General features: G+C 40.0%; 1 protein-coding gene across 1 annotated transcript; it reads left to right on the forward strand.

The window, feature by feature from the left end:
* Positions 1-8310: 8310 nt before the first annotated feature.
* On the forward strand, positions 8311-10573 carry DEFB129 (defensin beta 129). Its single transcript, XM_086335184.1, is given in 2 exon segments — positions 8311-8368; positions 10032-10573. Coding segments are annotated over 2 exon segments (600 nt in total).
* The last annotated feature ends 9502 nt before the right edge of the window (positions 10574-20075 follow it).

Here is a 20075-nt window from a genome sequence, read left to right on the forward strand (position 1 = left end):
AGGAGATTCGGGTTTGATCCTTGGGTAGGGAAGAGCCCCTGAAGGAGGGCATGGCAACCCACTCTAGTATTCTTGCCAGGAAAATCCCATGGACAGAGGACTACAGTCCATGGAATTGCAGAGTCAGACACAACTGTGCTACTGAGCATGCACGCACATGAACCCCTTAAAGGCAGGTCACTGGTCTAGTTCAGTTTGGAGTTCTCAATACACAGCACAAAACTCACACTATATTTTCAGTATATAATTACAAGATGATTTTAAAGTACTGAAAAATTATTGCTAAATAAAATACCCCCAAGACAGTAATAAAGTTATTTTAGAAATTTCCTAAAGAAAGTTGCTTACCTTGTTTTATAATTTGTGGACACCAGAAGCTTGAATTTATAGTAATTAGGGCCCATCCAAATATCTTTCTATAACATTACCTGGAAGAATTTTGAAATTTGTGAAGGTGATATAAATATATGTTGAAGATGATTAAACTAGTATCATAGCACAAAGTTAGGATCAGGGTTAAGAATAAGTATTACATATAGCTTAGTATGGTTTTCCCTGGTAGCTCAGCTGGGAAAGAATCTACCTGCAATGCAGGAGACCCCAGTTCAATCCCTGGGTTGGGAAGATCCCCTGGAGGAGGGCATGGCTACCCACTCCAGTATTCTTGCCTGGAAAATCCACATGGACAGAGGAGCCTGGTGGGCTACAGTCCATGGGGTCACAAAAGGTTGAACGTGACTGAGCGACTAAGCACAGCACATCGCTTATTATGTTTACCAGTAACCAGAGTGAATTAAGTTTGTCAGGGAGGAAAGATTGTCAAATATTGCTCATATGTCAAAATGAGCAGTGAGAATTGACCAATGGCCCCACCAGATTTGCACTTGCCCCATTGGTATCCCACTTGGTCTCAGCTCATTTCTCAGCTCCACCTCTTTTTTTTTTCTGGCTATATCACACGGCATGTGGGATCTTAGTTCCCTGACCAGGGATGGAACACATGCCGCCTTATTGGGAGCACAGAACCTTAAACCCTGGACTTCAGAGAAGTCCCTGGAGGGTTTGAGAAGTCCACAACCTCTTAGTGTGTGTCTGCATGCACACATGCTAAGTTGCTTCAGTCGTGACCAACTCTGAAGGACCAACCTAAGGACACTAGCCCACCAGGCTCCTCCATCCATGGGATTCTCCAGGCAAGAATACTGGACTGGGGTGCCATTTCTTCCTCCAGGGGATCTTCCCTACCCAGGGATCAAACCCTCATCTCCTGCATTGGCAGACAGGCTCTTTACCACTAGTGCCATATGGGAAGCCCCAATCTGGGTCTACTGGATGACAAATGCATTTTATGTGCATTACTTACTTTTATTCTTGCAAGAACACTATGAAGTAGGAATTAATATTAACATCTCTTTTTAAAATTGTTAAGCCACAATTTAGGGAATTGGTCATGTGGCCAATGTCACACAAGTAGTGAGGAATGAGCTAGGATAACACAGGTCTGCATAAACCTTAAAGTAAAGGTCTTAGCCATTGTGCTAACCTATGCCAACCTATCTCGCTGGCTGCCTTCTTTGAGTCAATCTTTGGAAGACTGAAGACAAAACATTCAAATACAGGATGTTGCTTTGTTCACGAAATTTATTGGTAATGCACTTGGCAGGACATCCTTCCCCCATCCGTCTCCTTATATCCTACTCACAACTCAGAGAGGAACCTATCTTTAGAGAAAAATCTGTATTGAGAGAATTAACATTTATGATTTCCAAAGATGACATTACTATTTCCTGAAAATGGTATCACCTACCTACTTCAACAGATTTCTAAGTCTGTTGATCTTCTAAGTCTGTTCAGCTGTGTCAACTCTTTAATATCCAAGAGGCTTTATGCAATCTTGGCTAGGCACAAAAAGCCCATAGTCTCCTCATTTTCAAGGTCCTTTGTGGCTAAACAATAGACTTTCCCTTTGAGTAGGCTGGAATGGATAATGAAACGTTGCTTTCTAGTCATGATCAGTTAAAAAAAATCACCCATTCACATTTACTGTAGCTCCCACTGTAATCCGTAGCAGTACAAATTGCTTTTAATCCTTACTTATAAATGACCTTTAATGTGTTTCATTACTCAGAAATATTCTCTGAATCCTACTTAAGATGTTATCTTTCCAAACAGAGGAGGCTGGCAGGCTCTAGTCCATAGGGTCACACAGAGTCGGACATGACTGAAATGACTGTGCACACACACACCCCATTTAACTATTGTTCTCCTTTCATCCAGAGCTATTGAAGGATTAAACTATTTTAAATACACAATGTCATGGTTTTGTCTCCACGCTACAGTGGGTTTCAGGTTATTTCATTAAATCAAAATGAATCAAAGGTTTGATTTGTTTTTCTTATGTATTGATAGTTAAGTAATACCATGATAGGTGGATCTAAAATAGAAAAGATAGCACCTTGGCCTTGATGCAGAATTCCATAGCATAACAAAGTAAGAATTTTCTCCAAATGAGATGAGGGGTGTGTGTGTGTGTCTGCCCATGTCTGCCTGACATTTACTGGCTGATGAAAGTTGCCAGAGTAAAGAGAAAGATCATAGATTAGTCTTGGGTGACTTAGATTAACTTTGTTTATAGTATGATTTGAAGAGAAAATCACATACAGGTCCATGACAGGTAGGCTATGCCCAGGGTTAGTTTCTCTAAATAATTCTGTATTTTGGACTCTAGTTAAATAAAAACATGAAGAAAGCAGACCTGTCAATCAACAAGTGATATGTCAGATGCCTTCATGTTTCAGCCTCCATATATCGAAACCCAAGTTAAGCTCAATTAAATATTGTTTATTTTTAACAATATTTAAAACAATATTTAAAACAAATATCAACAATAAAAAATTTACAACAGTAAAAACAAATAAGTTATATGTACAATTTTGAGCCAGTTCTAAGTGTAGAAAAATCAAAGTGTGTTGATATTGATATTTAAGGTAGGTGGAATAATGCTCCCCTAAAGATGTTCACATTCTAAAACCCAGAACCCACGAATACATGATGTTACATGGCAAGGGAGAATTAAGGCTGTAGATGGTATTATGGCTGCTAATCAGCTGACCTTATAATAAGGAGATTGTCTTAGATTATCTGGATGGGTCCAGTATAATAACAAGAATCACTGGGGAGGTAGGACAATCAGTGTCAGGAAAAGTTTGACAATGTCACCTGACTAGATTTGAAGATGGAGGAAAGGCCCATGAGTCCAAATATTCAATCCTTTAGAAGCTGGAAAAACAAAGAAAGATTTTCTCCTAGGCTCCCCAAAGGGAATACAGCCCTGCTGACATCTTGCTTTTAAATCCAGTGAGATTCATTTGGGATTTATAACCTTCACAACAATAAGATGATAAACTTGTGTTGCTTTAAGCTGCTAATTTTCTTTTGTAACTTGTAACAGCAGCAATAAGAAATTAATAGAACATTAAATTTCATACCAAAATGTCAACATTCCTTACAATGACCTAGAAAAGCTTCATGACTGGTTCAAGTGATAGTAAAAAAACATGTATTGTCAGAAAGGACAATATTTTTCACAAGTTTCCAAACCTGAACTGAGACTCTATTCACAGAGGATAATCAATATCTTCTAGTCTAGAAAATAAATTCTGTGATAACTCAGTTTCGGGATCTTTCTGGAGAGTTTCCTAAGGTTTTAAAATCTAAACCAGAGATACATTTCATTCTTTGATAAGACACTCCAGAGACATCAGAGTTATCTCTAGGCCAAATTACAGCTGGATACAAGACAGGAAAGCTTGTAATTCCAGAAGGACCACATATACCTTCATGTGGTATAGGTGAAAATGAAGAAAATATTTTCTCTATAAAAATAATTTCCCTACTTCCTTGGGGGTCCAGTGGTTAAGAATCCTCCTGCCAGTGCAGGGGACACATGTTCAATGCCTGATCAGGGAAGATTACACATGCCATGGGGCCGCTAGGCCCGTGTGCCTCTAGAACTCGTGCTCCACGACAAGAGAAGCCATTGCGATGAGAAGCTCGCACATCACACCTAGAGAGTGGCCCCCAACCTCTGCAACTAGAGGAAGTCCACACAGCACAAAGATCTAACGCAGTCAAAAATATTAAATTATTTTTTTAATACATAATGTTAGTGTAAATATGTTATCTTGAAAAGCTATCCATTTAGGGAAAATTGTGTACATAGGACAGGCTCAACAAAATACTTAGCTCAGTTAGAGTTACTCCTGATTTTTTAAGTATAAAACAATAGTTACAGGTACAAGCTGGATTTAGAAAAGGCAGAGGAACCAGAGATCAAATTGCCAACATCTGTTGGACCCTAGAAAAAGCAAGGGAAAACATCTGTTTCTGCTTCACTGACTACACTAAAGCCTTTGACTGTGTGGATCACAACAAACTGTGGGAAAGAGATAGGAATACCAGACCACCTTACCTGCCTCCTTCAAAACCTGTATGCAGGTCAAGAAGCAACAGTTAGAACCAGACATGGAACATCAGACTGGTTTCAAATTGGGAAAAGAATACATCAAGGCTGTATATTGTCACCCTGCTTATTTAACTTGTATGCAGAGTATATCATGCAAAATGCCAGGTTAGATGAACCTCAAGCTGGAATCAAGATTGCCAGGAGAAATATCAACAACTTCAGACATGCAGATGACATACCCTAATGGCTGAAGGCTAAGAGGAACTAAAGAGCCTCTTGATGAAGGTGAAAGAGGAGAGTGAAAAAGCTGGCTTAAAACTCAACATTCAAAAAACAAAGATTATGACCTCTTGTCCCACCACTTCATGGCAAATAGATGGGGGGGTGGGTGGGAAATGGTAACAGTGACAAATCTTATTTTCTTGGGCCCCAAAATCACTGCAGATGGTGACTGCATGAAATTAAAAGATGCTTGCTCCTTGGAAGACAAGCTATAACAAACCTAGACATCATATTAAAAAGCAGAGACATCACTTTGCCAACAAAGGTCCATCTAGTCAAAGCTATGGTATTTCCAGTCGTCGTGTACAGATGTGAGAGTTGGACCATAAAGAAAGCTAAGTGCTGAAGAATTGATGCTTTGGAACTGTGGTGTTGGAGAAGACTCTTGAGAGTCCCTTGGATAGCAAAGAGATCAAACCTGTCAATCCTAAAGAAAATCAATCCTGAATATTCATTGGATGGACTGAAGCTGAAGCTGCAATACTTCAGCCACCTGATGCGAAGACCCGACTCACTAGAAAAGACCCTAATGCTGGGAAAGATTGAAAGTAGGAGGATAAAGGGACGACAGTGGATGAGATAGTTGGGTGGCATCACCAATTCAATGGACATGAGTTTGTGCAAACTCCAGGAGACAGTGAAGGACAGGGAAGCCTAGCATGCTGCAGTTCATGGGGTTGCAAAGAGTCAGACATGACCGAGCGACTGAGCAACAACAAATTAGAAAATGTTTGGAGCAATAAAATTAATAAACTTCATAAATTATGGATAAAATTTCAGGTTAGTCAAAATTGTGTTCTTAATCTACCCATCATATCAGACTAAGAGGCAATAAAGGATATTAGGCATTTTTCCCAGTTAAAATACTCCATTTGATATTTCTGCAGACTTTGAAAAATCCATTGCAGTCATGCATTTTTCCCCTTTTCTTCAATCATAAGCTCCATGAATGGCTAAGTTCTGGTTTTCATTGACTTCCATTCATGTTAAATTCAGGCATTTCAGATTTCAAGTGTCACCTAGTGGACAAAGCAAATTTTCCTACTAGGTATCCAAATATCATGAGTTTCAAAACTTTAAGAGAACTCCTAGGAAATGACAAACATCATACTTTCATAATTGTTCTGTAAGACTCAAGTACATCTAGAGACTTCAAAAGACTCTCTAATATCAAGGAAAATCTTAAAAATTCAAAAGGAAGTAGAGCCTGTTACAGTTTTTACCCTGTGTGGGCAACTCTCAAAAAAAAAAAAAAAAATGCATGTGCACAGTATCTTCCAAGATTAAAAATCACATCAGAGAATTCCCCAGGGGTCCAGTGGTTAGGACTCAGAACTTTCGCTGCTGAGGGCCTGGGTTCAATCCCTGGTTGGGGAACTATTTAATAAGATCTCAAAAGCCATGTTGCACAGCCAAAAGAAAAAAAGAGAAAAAATCACTTCTTGACACACCCATGTCAAGCAAATTTGATGTTAACTTAGAGAAAGCTTCAAATTGACTGGTCCTGGAGTGAATTTTAGTGTGAACAAATCAGTTGTTTTAAAAAAAGTTTTGGAATAATTAAAGATATTTGAAAATAGACTGAGTAGTAATTGTTAAATATTATGGAAATTTTATTAATTTTGCCTAGTGCGATGATATTGTGTTGGCTATGTTGGAAAATAACCCTTTTTTCAAAAAAATATTTACTAGAATGTATAGAAATATAATATTATATTTATAATTTACCTGCATTGTGGCTCAGCTGGTAAGGAATCCACCTGCAATGTGGGAGACCTGGTTTCAATCCCTGGGTTGGGAAGATCCCATGGAGAAGGGAAAGGTTACCCACTGCAGTATTCTGGCCTGGAGAATTCCGTGGGGTTGCAAAGAGTCAGACACGACTGAGCGACTTTCACTCTGAAATATTTCAGTGAAAAATAATGGATCAAGTTCCAAAAAGAAGTGTAAAAAAAGAAAATATTCTAACCAGCTGAATACTTGTAGAAATATTGGACCACTATTTATTAAGAAGCCTGAATTTTGCTATGAGAAGCTGATGATCTGAGCCACAGTCAGCTCCAGGTCTTGTTTTTGCTGACTGTGTACAGCTTCTCCATCTTCAGCTACAAAGGGCGTAATCAATCTGATTTCGGTACTGACCATTTGGTGATGTTCATGTGTAAAGTCGACAATTCAATGCCAAAAAAAAAAGATTGATTAAAAAATGGGCAGAGGATCTGAATAGACATTTTTCCAAAGAAGACATACAGATGGCCAACAGGTACATGAAAAGGCATTCAACAGCACTAATCACTAGGAAAATGCAAATCAAAAGCACAATGAGATATCACCTCACATCGGTTAGAATATCTATCACCAAGAAAACAAGATAGGTGTTGGCAAGGATGAAGACGGCAAGGAGAAAAGGGAATCTATGTACATTGTTGGTGGAAACGTAAATTGGTTCAGTCACTATAGAAATAATATAGAAGTACCTCAAAAAGTTAAAAATAGAACTACCATACAGTCCAGCAATTCCACTTCTGAGGATATATACAGATATCAAATCATTCCCTGGTGGTCAGACAGTAAAGAATCTGCAGGAGACCTGGGTTTGATCCCTGGGTCAGGAAGATCCCCTAGAGAAGGAAATGGCAAACCACTCCAGTGTTCTTACCTGGGAAATTCCACAGACAGAGGAGCCTGGTGGGCTACAGTCCATGGGGTCACGAAGAGGCAGACATGGCTGAGCAACTAACATCTTCACTTCTACTTGACACTAATATAATGTTATATGTTAATTACATTTCATTTTTTTTAAGAAGCTAAAGTTATGCCAAGAACTGCTTCCCACAAACTCATTCAACAAACATGTATTGAGTTCTCATGTTAATTTGGCACCCATGGAGAAAACAGTACAGAAAAGACAAAGTCTCTATCCTCCAGGAGTCTATGGCTATACAAGCTCTGTTCTTCTGATTCTCATACATTAAATGCCTCAGGCCTAACTCTAGGCTCACAAAGGGTAAATCAGATACCCTAAATAAATCTAAAGAGGAAGAAATGTAAAGAGCTGTGTTTTCTTTCATGTCTTATGTGTCTTGTAATTCCCCCCAGGATTAAGAACAGGAAATTTCTTGCATGAGGTATTCAGGTAGTCATTCATTGGAAGGACTGATGCTGAAGTTGAAGCTCCAATACTTTGGCCACAGCTGATGGGCTGACTCATTGGAAAAGACCCTGATGCTGGGAAAGATTTAAGGCAGGAGAAGGGGACGACAGAGGATGAGATGGTTGGGAGGCATCACCGACTCAGTGGACATGAGTTTGAGCAAGCTCCAGGAAATGGTGATGGACAAGGAAGCCTGGCATGCTTCAGTTCATGGGGTCACAAAGAGTCGGACACAACTGAGCAACTGAACCGAACTGAACTGATTCTCAAACAGAATCATAGAAAACACAATTGCCGTGAGCTTTGGCTGCACTTGACTGCTCAGAGCCTAAGGCCATGAAGATGCCAATAAAGGCTGGAGCTCAAGAATATGAACCCAGATCCAAGGCTTCTTCTCTGACACCCAGCCATGAAGCTCCTTTTCCCTATCTTTGCTAGCCTCATGCTACAGTGGCAGGTGAACACAGGTAATGTGAAATCCTGGGTCTAAGAGGGAGTGGTTGGAGGAAGCAGAGATTTGGCAGTCCTTGATAACGGAAACCCAAAGAGACACTGAAAATGAGATGCCCAAAGATACAGCTGAAAAGTTTATATTGCATCAGTCATTCACCATCCGTCACATAGTCCCACAGGCTCCAAACCCAGACTGTGTCTGACGGGGATACACATGGAGCTACAAAGGAAGTAGGGTATTGTTTGTGAACTCAGAAATTATTCAGTATATAAAACTGCCTCCTTGCCCCCTACACAGCTATCACCTGGGATTCCGGCCAAGTCTACCCCATTTTTGCTCTATTTCTAATTTAAACTAGCTCTAAGTAAAAGGTTCAATCAGTTTATATTTCAGTGTGACAAGAAGGAAGACCTCAAAATTACGCTCAAGAAAAAAAATCTACTCTCAGGATTCAGTGAACAGGTCTATGTTCTCCATCTCAACTTTTTCAGACTTCTACAGAGTTTCATTCCTTTTCTCAGCCTTTGTTTTACTGGAAACCCCCAAATTACCCACAAGAGCCTCTAGGAACACATCAGGGCAAATGGCTAAGTCAGAAGATTGGCCACTGTCTTCTGCAATGGAGACAGAAGCATTGAGACTTGTTTCAGAATACAAGAATCTTCCAGATTTTAAATTGGCAATGGGTCAAGGAAGGGAAAGTAAAAGAGTAGTCAAAGATGTGTCTAATTTTTTTATCTTGGGACCCTAAGAAAAGGGTTATAAATAAGTAAGTATGGTTGTGTCATCTCCGGTAAAGTCAAATTTGAGTCTCAAATCCCACATAAGATAAGGTTAATCAGTGTAGCTGCTTAAAATACAATATTTTACTGTGTTTTCTCTGGTGAGAAACAATATTAAAATGCCTGTGAACAGTAGGTGCTACATAAATCTCTTGTATTTTATGGAAAATCTGTTGAATTGTTGAGTGAAGGAGAAGCTTCTGGATTTGGAAAAAAAAAATAGATGAACCATTAGGATGGAAAAACATTCAACAGATGAAGATGAGATACTACACTAAGCAGGGGATTTAGAGATAGAGATAATAATGCAGGAATTATCTTCATAGAGATGAGGTTAAGGCTATGCTAATAAGTAAGATCTCTGAGGGACACAGTGTCCAGAGAGGATGAAAATGATAGAACACCATGCTGCAAGAACCACAGGTCAAGTGATTGTTGAGGAGGGGGAGGTCGTAGACCACTGAGTTTGGCAAGAAGCCAGAACTTCTGAACAGTCTAGTTGATTCTCTTTTGAAACTCTTCCTTGGGTTACTTTTATGAGAGATTTTACTCTTCTCTGTATTTCCTAGGATCCTGGGAAGAGATAATAACACTCAACAAGTGTCTAAGATGTTATATATTGGAGATCTAAAATCTTAACCCTGAAGCAAATGAGTTTCCTTTTCTTCTTAAGGTTTTAATTATTCAATGAGACAAGACTAGAGATTTATTTTGGATTTCAGAGATGTACAAAGACGCTCTTGGCCTGCCTGTTGCCTCCATCAACGTCCCTAACCACTGTACTTTAAATTTAGCATTAACAAATTCACTCTGACTCTATTCCTCTTGCTCTACCAATTTTAATATCACATCTAGTTATTAACCTTAGCACTGTTTTCTGTTTTATTTGTGCAGAATACTTTGGCTTGAGAAGATGCGTAATGGGTTTGGGGAGATGCAAAGAGCACTGCAACATGGATGAAAAAGAGTTAGATAAATGCAAAAAGAAAACATGTTGTATTAGAGCAAAAGTGGTTCAACTGATAAAAAACTACATACAAAATGAAATGCTCCATATGCTTAAAGAGGACTCTCAGGAAGTGCTAAAAATTACCAAGAATTTTAGTGTCATGATGCAGACCGAACATCATAATTTATCTGTTCTGCCCAAAATCAAAAGTGCCAGTGCTTTTGCCAAGATCAACACCATCATCATCCCAAATGCCACCATTGTGAACTCTGCCACCACCAACCCCGTGAACTCAGGGAAGATAATACACACTGCTACTTCTACCAGAAAAAGAAGAGATTTAGGCACTGACTCCCCACCACCAGCACCACCTCCATCGTATATACTTCCGACAGCATAACTGGAGCTGGAGAAGCAGATGAGCAGGGATTCGGGTCTCTCCCTTAAAACACCAAGTTCCTCTTTATCTATTCTATCTATAAACTGAGACAGAACTGTTTCCTCTGTTATCAGTCATTCAATAAACACTGTTCAAGCACCCACAGTTTATATAATTTTATCTTTCTCACAGGAGCCTCACAGAGGAGACAGAGCTAGAAAGTAATAGAATTCTAGTTTACATGCTCAGGAGAGAGTGAGCAACAGAAATGCTGACTGTGTTGAATTTAACCCGTCGATGAGCCAAAGTAAGCCTCTGCAACAAAAATTTATGGTTCTCATATTATGTGCTTTTCTTGGGGTGATAGGAATGGAAACAGCAGACATATTTTCTTTTTCCATAGATTTTTTTTTTCCCATAGAAAGGCCCATATAAGGTGGGGAGACCAAGTTTACCTTCTCCACAGAAGAAATTCATGAGGCCACTTAAGATAAAAATATGGGGCGGGCAGAGGGGGAAGATATGACTTCTGTCTCTGATCCAAGGCATTTTCAACCAGATTCCTGAAGGGACAACAGGTAAAGTGCTGCTTCCAGTGGATACAGGCTACAAACCACAAATGCAAACCATGGAGGTAATTTTTAATTTTCAAGTAGCCGCATTAAAAAGGTAAAAATAAATAGGTGAATTGAATGTTAATAATACATTTTGTTTAATGCAGTAAGTTCAAAGCCTTGACATTTCAATATGCAATTAATGTAAAAATTATTTGAAATATTTGCCTTTTCTTGGTACGTCTTTGAAATTTCTTATGTATATTACTGTTACAGCATATTTCATCATACTAGTCATATTTCAAGTGCTCGATAGTCCCATGTGGCTTAAATTTCCAGCCTCTAGAACTATGAGAAAATCCGTATCTGTTGTTAAAGCCACCCAACCTATGGTATTTTGTTATAGCAGCCCAAGCAGACCAGTGAGTCATAAAGAGATGGTATTGGGACTTCCTTAATGGCCCAGTGACTAAGATTCTGCACTCCCAAAGCAGGCAGCCCTGGTTCAGTCTCTGATTCGAGAACTAGATCCCACATGCTACAACTAAGTGTTCATATGCCACAGCTAAATGTCCCGCATGCTGCAGCCAAGATCAAAGATCCCAAATGCTGTAACTGAGACCCAGCACAGCCAAATAAATAAATAAAAATAAATACTGAAAAAAGTAAGAGAGAGATGATATCCTTTTCCTCCTTCTTGCTGAGCTCTGGGTAAAAATTAAAGGTAGGAACAACAGATGCCTCTTAAAAGACTCCAAGCCTCTCTGCCTTCATTCTGGGTTTGTCAATAAGGAAAATTGAGCATCCTTAGTAGAATTTGTATACTTAAATCAAAGATATCAGTTTATATAAAGTTACAGTAAGATGTGTAGAGATGAATGACTTTCACTTTTCATTCACTTTCATAGTAAGATGTGACTGTTTTATTGTTAACTCTGAGAATAAAAGCCACAGAATGCATAGTAAAAGGCAATAAGCATGGAATAATTATTTAATAATTGTCAGACAATTTGAATTTTTACACACAAACTGGGTTTGAATTTACTAATAAATACCAAAAGTTGCTGTTTTAGAGTGAAAATAAAGGAGTCCCTTTGTGCTCAGTGCCCTGCGCACACACTTTGCAAGTGACAGCAATTGGAGTTTGACTTCGAATTCCAGCATATGGGTTAAATTGTGCTCAGTCATGTCCTACTCTTTGCAACCCCATGGACTGTACCCTGCCAGGCTCCTCTGTCCATGGGATTTTCCAGGCAAGAATACTGGAGTGAGTTGCCGTTTCCTCTTCTAGGGGATTTTCCCAACCCAGGGATTGAACCCATGTCTCCTGCATCTCCTGTGCTGGCAGGTGGGTTCTTTACCACTGAGCCACCTGGGAAGCACTAGGAGTTGAAAGGATCACAGTGATTATCATTGCTTTTGGAACAGCTGCAATTGGCTATCTAGCTGACAAAAGATTTTATGTTAAGATTACTGTAGCAAATCTATGGTAAGCATTCACAATCAGAAAGACAACTTCAAGACAGTATATGCTTTTAACTTGAAGATTTAGAAAATAAAAGCTGTATGGTAGTTGTTTCTTTAAATTTGTCAGCAAAGTGATGTCTCTGCTTTCTAATATGTTGTCTAGGTTTGTCATAGTTTTGTTCTGTTTAATTTTGCTTTGGAGATTGGATGTTTATCAACAAACTGCTCTCTAAAGTATATTGTATCAAGTTAAAGTCACAGGAACAGTACAGAGCTGTCCCTGTTTTGCTTCACCTTTGCCAAGTAGCTAGAAGGCGTATTTTCCAGGACTGGGAGCTAATCTTCTAGATGTTCTATGAGTACTCAGTAAATTTACCCAGTAGCCAGTTAGACAGTCTAACCAAATCTGTGACCTGATGGCAGAGCTTTCTGCTTTATCATCTGCCCACTGCCCAACTTCAGATCTCATCTGAAGTCTTAATAAATACTGGAGCTCCAGGCAAGTAACACAAGTAGCTCTGTCCTATCCACCCCACTGCACTCTCCCCAGGCATGTCCCCATCCTTCAGGCAAGAAGTTCTTGCCTCTGGCTTTTGCTGCTATCTTGCTCCTCACTTCAGTAACCTTAAGTAACCTGAAATTCTCCATATTGAGAAGAGAGTGATGGAGGGGAGGGGAGACAGAAACAAAAGCACTAGGTACATCTGTTTTTAAATGGAAGGAAAATTTTTAAATGCCCATCTATGGAAAGAGGAAGAAATGAGAAAGAGGAGAGGTTTTTATTTATTTTATTTTTTTCTATTTTTATTTTATTTTATTTTTAAACTTTACAAATTGTATTAGTTTTGCCAAATATCAAAATGAATCCGCCACAGGTATACATGTGTTCCCCATCCTGAACCCTCCTCCCTCCTCCCTCCCCATACCATCCCTCTGGGTCGTCCCAGTGCACTAGCCCCAAGCATCCAGTATCGTGCATCGAACCTGGACTGGCGACTCATTTCATACATGATATTATACATGTTTCAATGCCATTCTCCCAAATCTTCCCACCCTCTCCCTCTTCCACAGAGTCCATAAAACTGTTCTATACATCAGTGTCTCTTTTGCTGTCTCGTACACAGGGTTATTGTTAGCATTTTTCTAAATTCCATATATATGCATTAGTATACCGTATTGGTGTTTTTCTTTCTGGCTTACTTCACTCTGTATAATAGGCTCCAGTTTCATCCACCTCATTAGAACTGATTCAAATGTATTCTTTTTAATGGCTGAGTAATACTCCATTGTGTATATGTACCCCAGCTTTCTTATCCATTCATCTGCTCGTGGGCATCTAGGTTGCTTCCACGTTCTGGCTATTATAAACAGTGCTGCGATGAACATTGGGGTACACGTGTCTCTTTCCCTTCTGGTTTCCTCAGTGTGTATGCCCAGCAGTGGGATTGCTGGATCATAAGGCAGTTTTATTTCCAGTTTTTTAAGGAATCTCCACACTGTTCTCCATAGTGGCTGTACTAGTTTGCATTCCCACCAACAGTGTAAGAGGGTTCCCTTTTCTCCACACCCTCGAGGAGAGGTTTTTAAAAGAAGCTAGACTTCTCTGAATATATCCTGTTTTGAAGATTTGACTTAGAAATTATTTAAACATTTTACCTAATATAAACAGGTAAAGTGTGTATTGAATTGATAGCATAACCACAAACAGAAGAGCTATTTGAAGTAGCAGATATTTGAAATAATCTCTCCCATTTTGTTTGTAAAAAGAAAAGATAGAAAAAGTAAAATACATGTTCATCAATAGGAAGTATTAGTTGCTCAGTCGTGCCAGACTCTGCGACTCCATGGACTGCAGCCCACCAGGCTCCTCTGTCTATGGGATTTTCCAGACAAGGATACTGGAGTGGGTTGCCATTTCTTTCTCCAGGAGATCTTCCCGACCCAGGGATAGAACCTGGGTCTCCTGCACTGCAGGCAGATTCTTTACCAACTGAGCTATGATGGAAGCCTCAATAGGGTCCATCAAAAGGGTTTAACTAAACCACTGTATGTTCATATATAAAAAGTTATGTAAAATTAGAAAAAAATAATGGAGATCTATATTTTTCAATATGAAGTGAGCTCTTAGACATGTTAAATTTTTTAAAGGACGCTGAAGAACAATAAGTATAGGATGATGCAATTATTTATTTTCTATAATTTATTATAAAAAGTGAAGTGAAAGTCATTCAGTCATGTCCGACTCTTTGCAACCCCGTAGACTGTACGGTCCATGGAATTCTCCAGGCCAGAATACCAGAGTGGGTAGCTGTTCCCTTCTCCAAGGAATCTTCCCAACCCAGGGATTGAACCCAGGTCTCCCACACTGCAGGCAGATTCTCTTGGATTCCTTACCATCTGAGCCATCAGGGAAGTTCATAATTTATTAATATCATGGAGTAAATTTGGCTGTTTTTCCTTTCAGTGTACAGTTCTATGAATTTTAACATCTTTAGATTCATGCAACCATCACCACAAACAGGACATTGTTTCATTGCTCTGAAACATACCACTTTGTATTCAAACTCTAATTGCACCATAACTCCTGGCAACCAGTGATCTATTTTGCCTGTAGTTTTGCCTTATCTGAAAATATCACAAAAATGGAACGTTTGAGGCTGACTTCTCTCATTTAACATGGCTTTAAGATTCATCCAAATTTCCCAAATATATTAATATCCATAATACATTCCTTTTTACTGCTAAATAGTATTGTATTCTAGACATTTAATACTGGTTTTTTATCCTTTCATTCACTGAAGGACATTTGGTTTGTTTGCAGTTTTTTGACTAACACAAGTAAAGTTGCTATAAACATTTGCTTATAGATTTTTGTGTTATTAAAAGTTTCCATTTTACTAAGGTAAATACCCAGGTGTAAGACTGCTAGGTTCTATGGTAAAGGTATGTTTAACGTTAAAGGAAACTGAAAACCCTTTTCCAGAGTGACTGCGGCATTTTCCATTGCCACCCCCTGAAAATTAATCAATGGAAACATCTTGCAAAATGGAGTTGAGAGGTCAGAAGGGGGAGCTCTCATACTCTACCACTCAAGGTTAATTGCATTATCAACAAGAAGAAAGTTAATACTTTACTACTTTACTACCCAGCAGGAAAAGGAAACAATTTCTCCTTGCCTGCCTATAGCCTTACCAATGACAAAACTGTCACTATTCAGCCAATGAAAAAGCCACTACGCTTTTCAGTGGCCTTTCAGTGCCCAGTTTATTCCCACAAACTGGTTTTAACAGCCTCTCTCAACTCCCCCTTCTTCTCTGTAAAAGAACATTTTCTCTACTTTTGTTCTCTGGACTTGCCTGTGGTTTACAATAGATTTATGCATCTCACATTGTGATTCTTTGCTGTTCCTGAATAAACCCATTTTACTTGTAAAACAACTGGCTGTTTTATTGTTTTGTTGCAGGAAGGAGGATCCCTTCCAGGGCCCAAGAGTGGGCTCTTGTCTAACACTTGGAAATGAATAGTCTGAGAAGACACACATGTTGACAAAGCAAGAGACTTTATTGGGAAGGGATGCCCAGGCTGAGAGCAGCAGAATAAGGGAACTCAGGGGAACTACTCCGCCCATGAGGCTTGCAGCCTTGAGTTTTATGGTAATTGGATTGATTTCCAGATTGTCTCTGGCCGATCACTCTGACTTAGCCTCCTTTCTGGTTGTGTGCATGGCTCAGCCAAGATGGATTCCAGAGAGGATTCTGGGAGGTTGGTAGGACGAATGGACTGGAGACTCCTCTCTCCTTTTGACCTATCCCGAATTTTTCTGCTTGGCGGTAGCTTGTTAGTTCTTCATTCTTTACCAGCACCTCCTTTCGAAGGTAACTCATGCAAGTGGCTACTATCTTGCATGGCCAGGGTGGCTGGTTTCAGTCAGTGTTTCCTCTAACAGTTTTAGGTCAACACCAGCAATGGGTGAGATTTCCATTTGCTTCACATCCTTGCCAGCACTTAATGTTGTCAGTGTGAAATGAAAATATGTCCTGCCATATCAATAAACAAACAAACACTCTTTTCCGTCAACACAAGAGAAGACTCTACACATGGACATCACTGGATGGTCAATACCGAAATCAGATGGATTATATTCTTTGCAGCCAAAGATGGAGAAGCTCTATACAGTTAGCAAAAATAGGACCAGGAGCTGACAGTGGCTCAGACCATGAACTCCTTATTGTCAAATTCAGATTTAAATTGAAGACAGTAGGGAAAACCACTAGACCATTTAGGTGTGACCTAAATCAAATCCCTTACGATTGTACAGTGGAAGTGAGAAATAGATTCAAGGGATTAGGTTTGATAGATAGAGTGCCTGAAGAACTATGGATGGAGGTTCATGACATTGTACAGGAGGCAGGGATCAAGACCATACTCAAGAAAAAGAAATGCAAAAAGGCAAAATGGTTTTCTTACAAATAGCTGTGAATAGAAGAGAAGTGAAAGGCAAAGGAGAAAAGATTTACCCATTTGAATGCAGAGTTCCAAAGAATAGCAAGGAGAGAGAAGAAAGCCTTCCTCAGTGATCAATGCAAAGAAATAGAAGAAAGCAATAGAATGGGAAAGACTAGAAATCTCTTCAAGAAAATTAGAGATACCAAAGGAACATTTCTTTCAAAGATGGGCTCAATAAATGACAGAAATCCTATGGACCTAACAGAAGCAGAAGATGTTAAGAAGAGGTGGCAAGAATACGAAGAACTATACAAAAAAGATCTTCACGATCCAGATAATCACAATGATGTGATCACTCACCTAGAGCCAGACATCCTGGAATGTTAAGTCAAGTGGGCCTTAGAAAGCATCACTACAAACAAAGCTAGTGGAGGTGATGGAATTCCATTTGAGCCATTTCAAATCCTAAAGGATGATGCTGTGAAAGTGCTGTACTCAATATGTCAGCAAATCTGGAAAACTCAGCAGTGGCCACAGGACTGGAAAAGGTCAGTTTTCATTCCAATCCCAAAGAAAGGTAATGCCAAAGAATGCTCAAACTACCACACAATTGCACTCATCTCACACGCTAGTAAAGTAATGCTCAAAATTCTCCAAGCCAGGCTTCAACAGTACGTGAACAGTGAACTTCCAGATGTTTAAACTGGAACATTGAAAAGGCATAGGACCCAGAGATCAAATTGCCAAAATCCACTGGATCATCAAAAAATCAAGAGAGTTCCAGAAAAACATCTATTTCTGCTTCATTGACTATGCCAACACCTTTGATAGTGTGGATCACAACAAACTGTGGAAAATTCTGAAAGAGATGAGAACACCAGACCACCTTATCTGCCACCTGAGAAATCTGTATGTAGATCAAGAAGCAACAGTTAGAACTGGACACGGAACAACAGACTGCTTCCAAATCGGGAGAGGAGTACATCAAGGCTGTATACTGTCATCCTGCTTATTTAACTTACATGCAGAGTACATCATGAAAAATGCTGGACTGGATGAAGCACAAGCTGGAATCAAGATTGCCAGGAGAAATATCAATAATCTCATATATGTAGATGACACCACTCTGATGGCAGAAAGCGAAGAAGAACTAAAGAGACTCTTGATGAAAGGGAAAGAGGAGAGTGAAAAAGTTGGCTTAAAATTCAACATTCAGAAAACTAAGATTATGGCATTTGGTCCCATCATTGCATGGAAAATAGATGGGGAAACAGTGGAAACAGTGACAGACTTAATTTTTGGGGGCTCCAAAATCACTGCAGATGGTGACTGCAGCCATGAAATTCAAAGATGCTTGCTTCTTGGAAGAAAAGCTATGACCAAGCTAGACAGCATATTAAAAAGCAGAGACATTACTTTGCCAACATAGGTCCATCTAGTCAAGGCTATGGTTTTTCCAGTAGTCATGTATAGATGTGAGAGTTGGACTATAAAGAAAACTGAATGCCGAAGAATTGATGTTTTTGAACTGTGGTGTTGGAGGAGATTCTTGAAAGTCCCTTGGACTGCAAGGAGATCCAACCAGTCTATCCTAAAGGAAATCAGTCCTGAATATTCATTGGAAGGACTGATGCTGAGGCTGAAACTCTAAAACTTTGGCCACCTGATGCGAAGAACTGACTCATTGGAAAAGAACCTGATGCTGGGAAAGATTGAAGGCAGGAGGAGAAGGGGATGACAGAGGATGAGATGTTTGGATGGCATCACTGACTTGATGGACATGAGTTTGAACAACCTCTGGGAGCTGGTGATAGGGAAGCCTGCGGTCCAGCAGTCCATGGGGTCACAAAGAGTCATATACAACTTAGTGACTGAACTGAAGGGACCCAGAGTAGATTTTTCTCCTCTGTCTCAACTTTACAAGAAACCAGAGCCATTGTACCAGCAAAGGCCCCTTATGCCCATCTGCTGCCTTGGGAGTTCCAAATGGATTTGAGTAAGTCTCTCCTTGTTCTAGGATCTCCCATATTGGTTGATGTTAGGTAGTTAGAATAGGAAACATGAGTCCAGAATGGTGCGGTGGCTAAAAGACAAGGAAGGGAAAAGCCCTGGAAAATAGAACAAAGGAAGGTCAGAGGACCAGAGTGAGGACCTCAGGTAGAACAAACAGCACTCCTGGCTAGCCCAATTTACATAGGGCAGGCCCAGGGGGAGGAAAAATACATATAAAAAGAGGAGCCAAAGGGCCGGGGATCTGTCTCTCTCTCTCTTTCTTTCATCCCCACCTCCCCCCCATGCCCTGAGTGCGCAGGGATGCGCTTCTCTTTGGGTCGGCATGCCCTCACAACTCGAGGATGGATTTTCCTGATATTTTCTAAGTAAAATAGAGCTGTAACACAGAGCTGTAACACTGATTTGTTTAAGAGCTATAACACGGTCTGTTCGAGACCTGAGAGCTATAACACGGTCTGTCCAAGACCCAAGAGCTGTGACGTGCCGAGGGCTTTAATGTCCGTCACTCCAAATCTTTGTTGTGATGAGACAGAACCGAGGAGCATACACTCGCCTGACAGCTGAGATCTTGAATTTTTAATTTGATGAGGTATAACAGGTACCTGCTCCCTCCCATTAAAGTACTGAAGAGAGACCTGGCTGAAAGATATCTGGCACTGGTAGATATATCCACCCAAGGTCTGGATACTGGGTGGGGCTTGGTTGGAAGTTACCAAGAAATACCCCAGGCTGGGTTGGAAGACACCTCGGTGGCTCCCTTGTAGAAAGACATAAGACAGAACTTGTGAGTACCTAGTTAACTGTGTTACAGGGAGGAAACCAATTCTGACTCCCTGTTGGAAACTGCTTCTTTGACTTGCTTTTATTATTATAATCATACTCAGTGGCTTGCCTGAAGGACCCTGCCCCTCTGCTTGACTGTAAACTGAAGTGCCTTTGTTCAGCTCATGGAGGGATAGTTTGTCCCTACCAACCTGTGAATAGAAGAGATCAACACACCCCCTTCCAAAGGCTGGCCATTTCCTTGGAGACGTTTTACAGGACTGAAGACCCTCTCACTTTAGTTCCCCACTGCATCTCCCTCTCTATTCTGCCTTTTGACTTTAGTTCCTCATTGCTTCTTTCTGATC

The sequence above is a fragment of the Bos grunniens genome, chromosome 13 (genome assembly GCF_055505025.1).
Source record: "Bos grunniens cultivar Pamir isolate PY7600 chromosome 13, Bosgru_T2T1.0, whole genome shotgun sequence".
Classification (NCBI taxonomy): domain Eukaryota; kingdom Metazoa; phylum Chordata; class Mammalia; order Artiodactyla; family Bovidae; genus Bos; species Bos grunniens.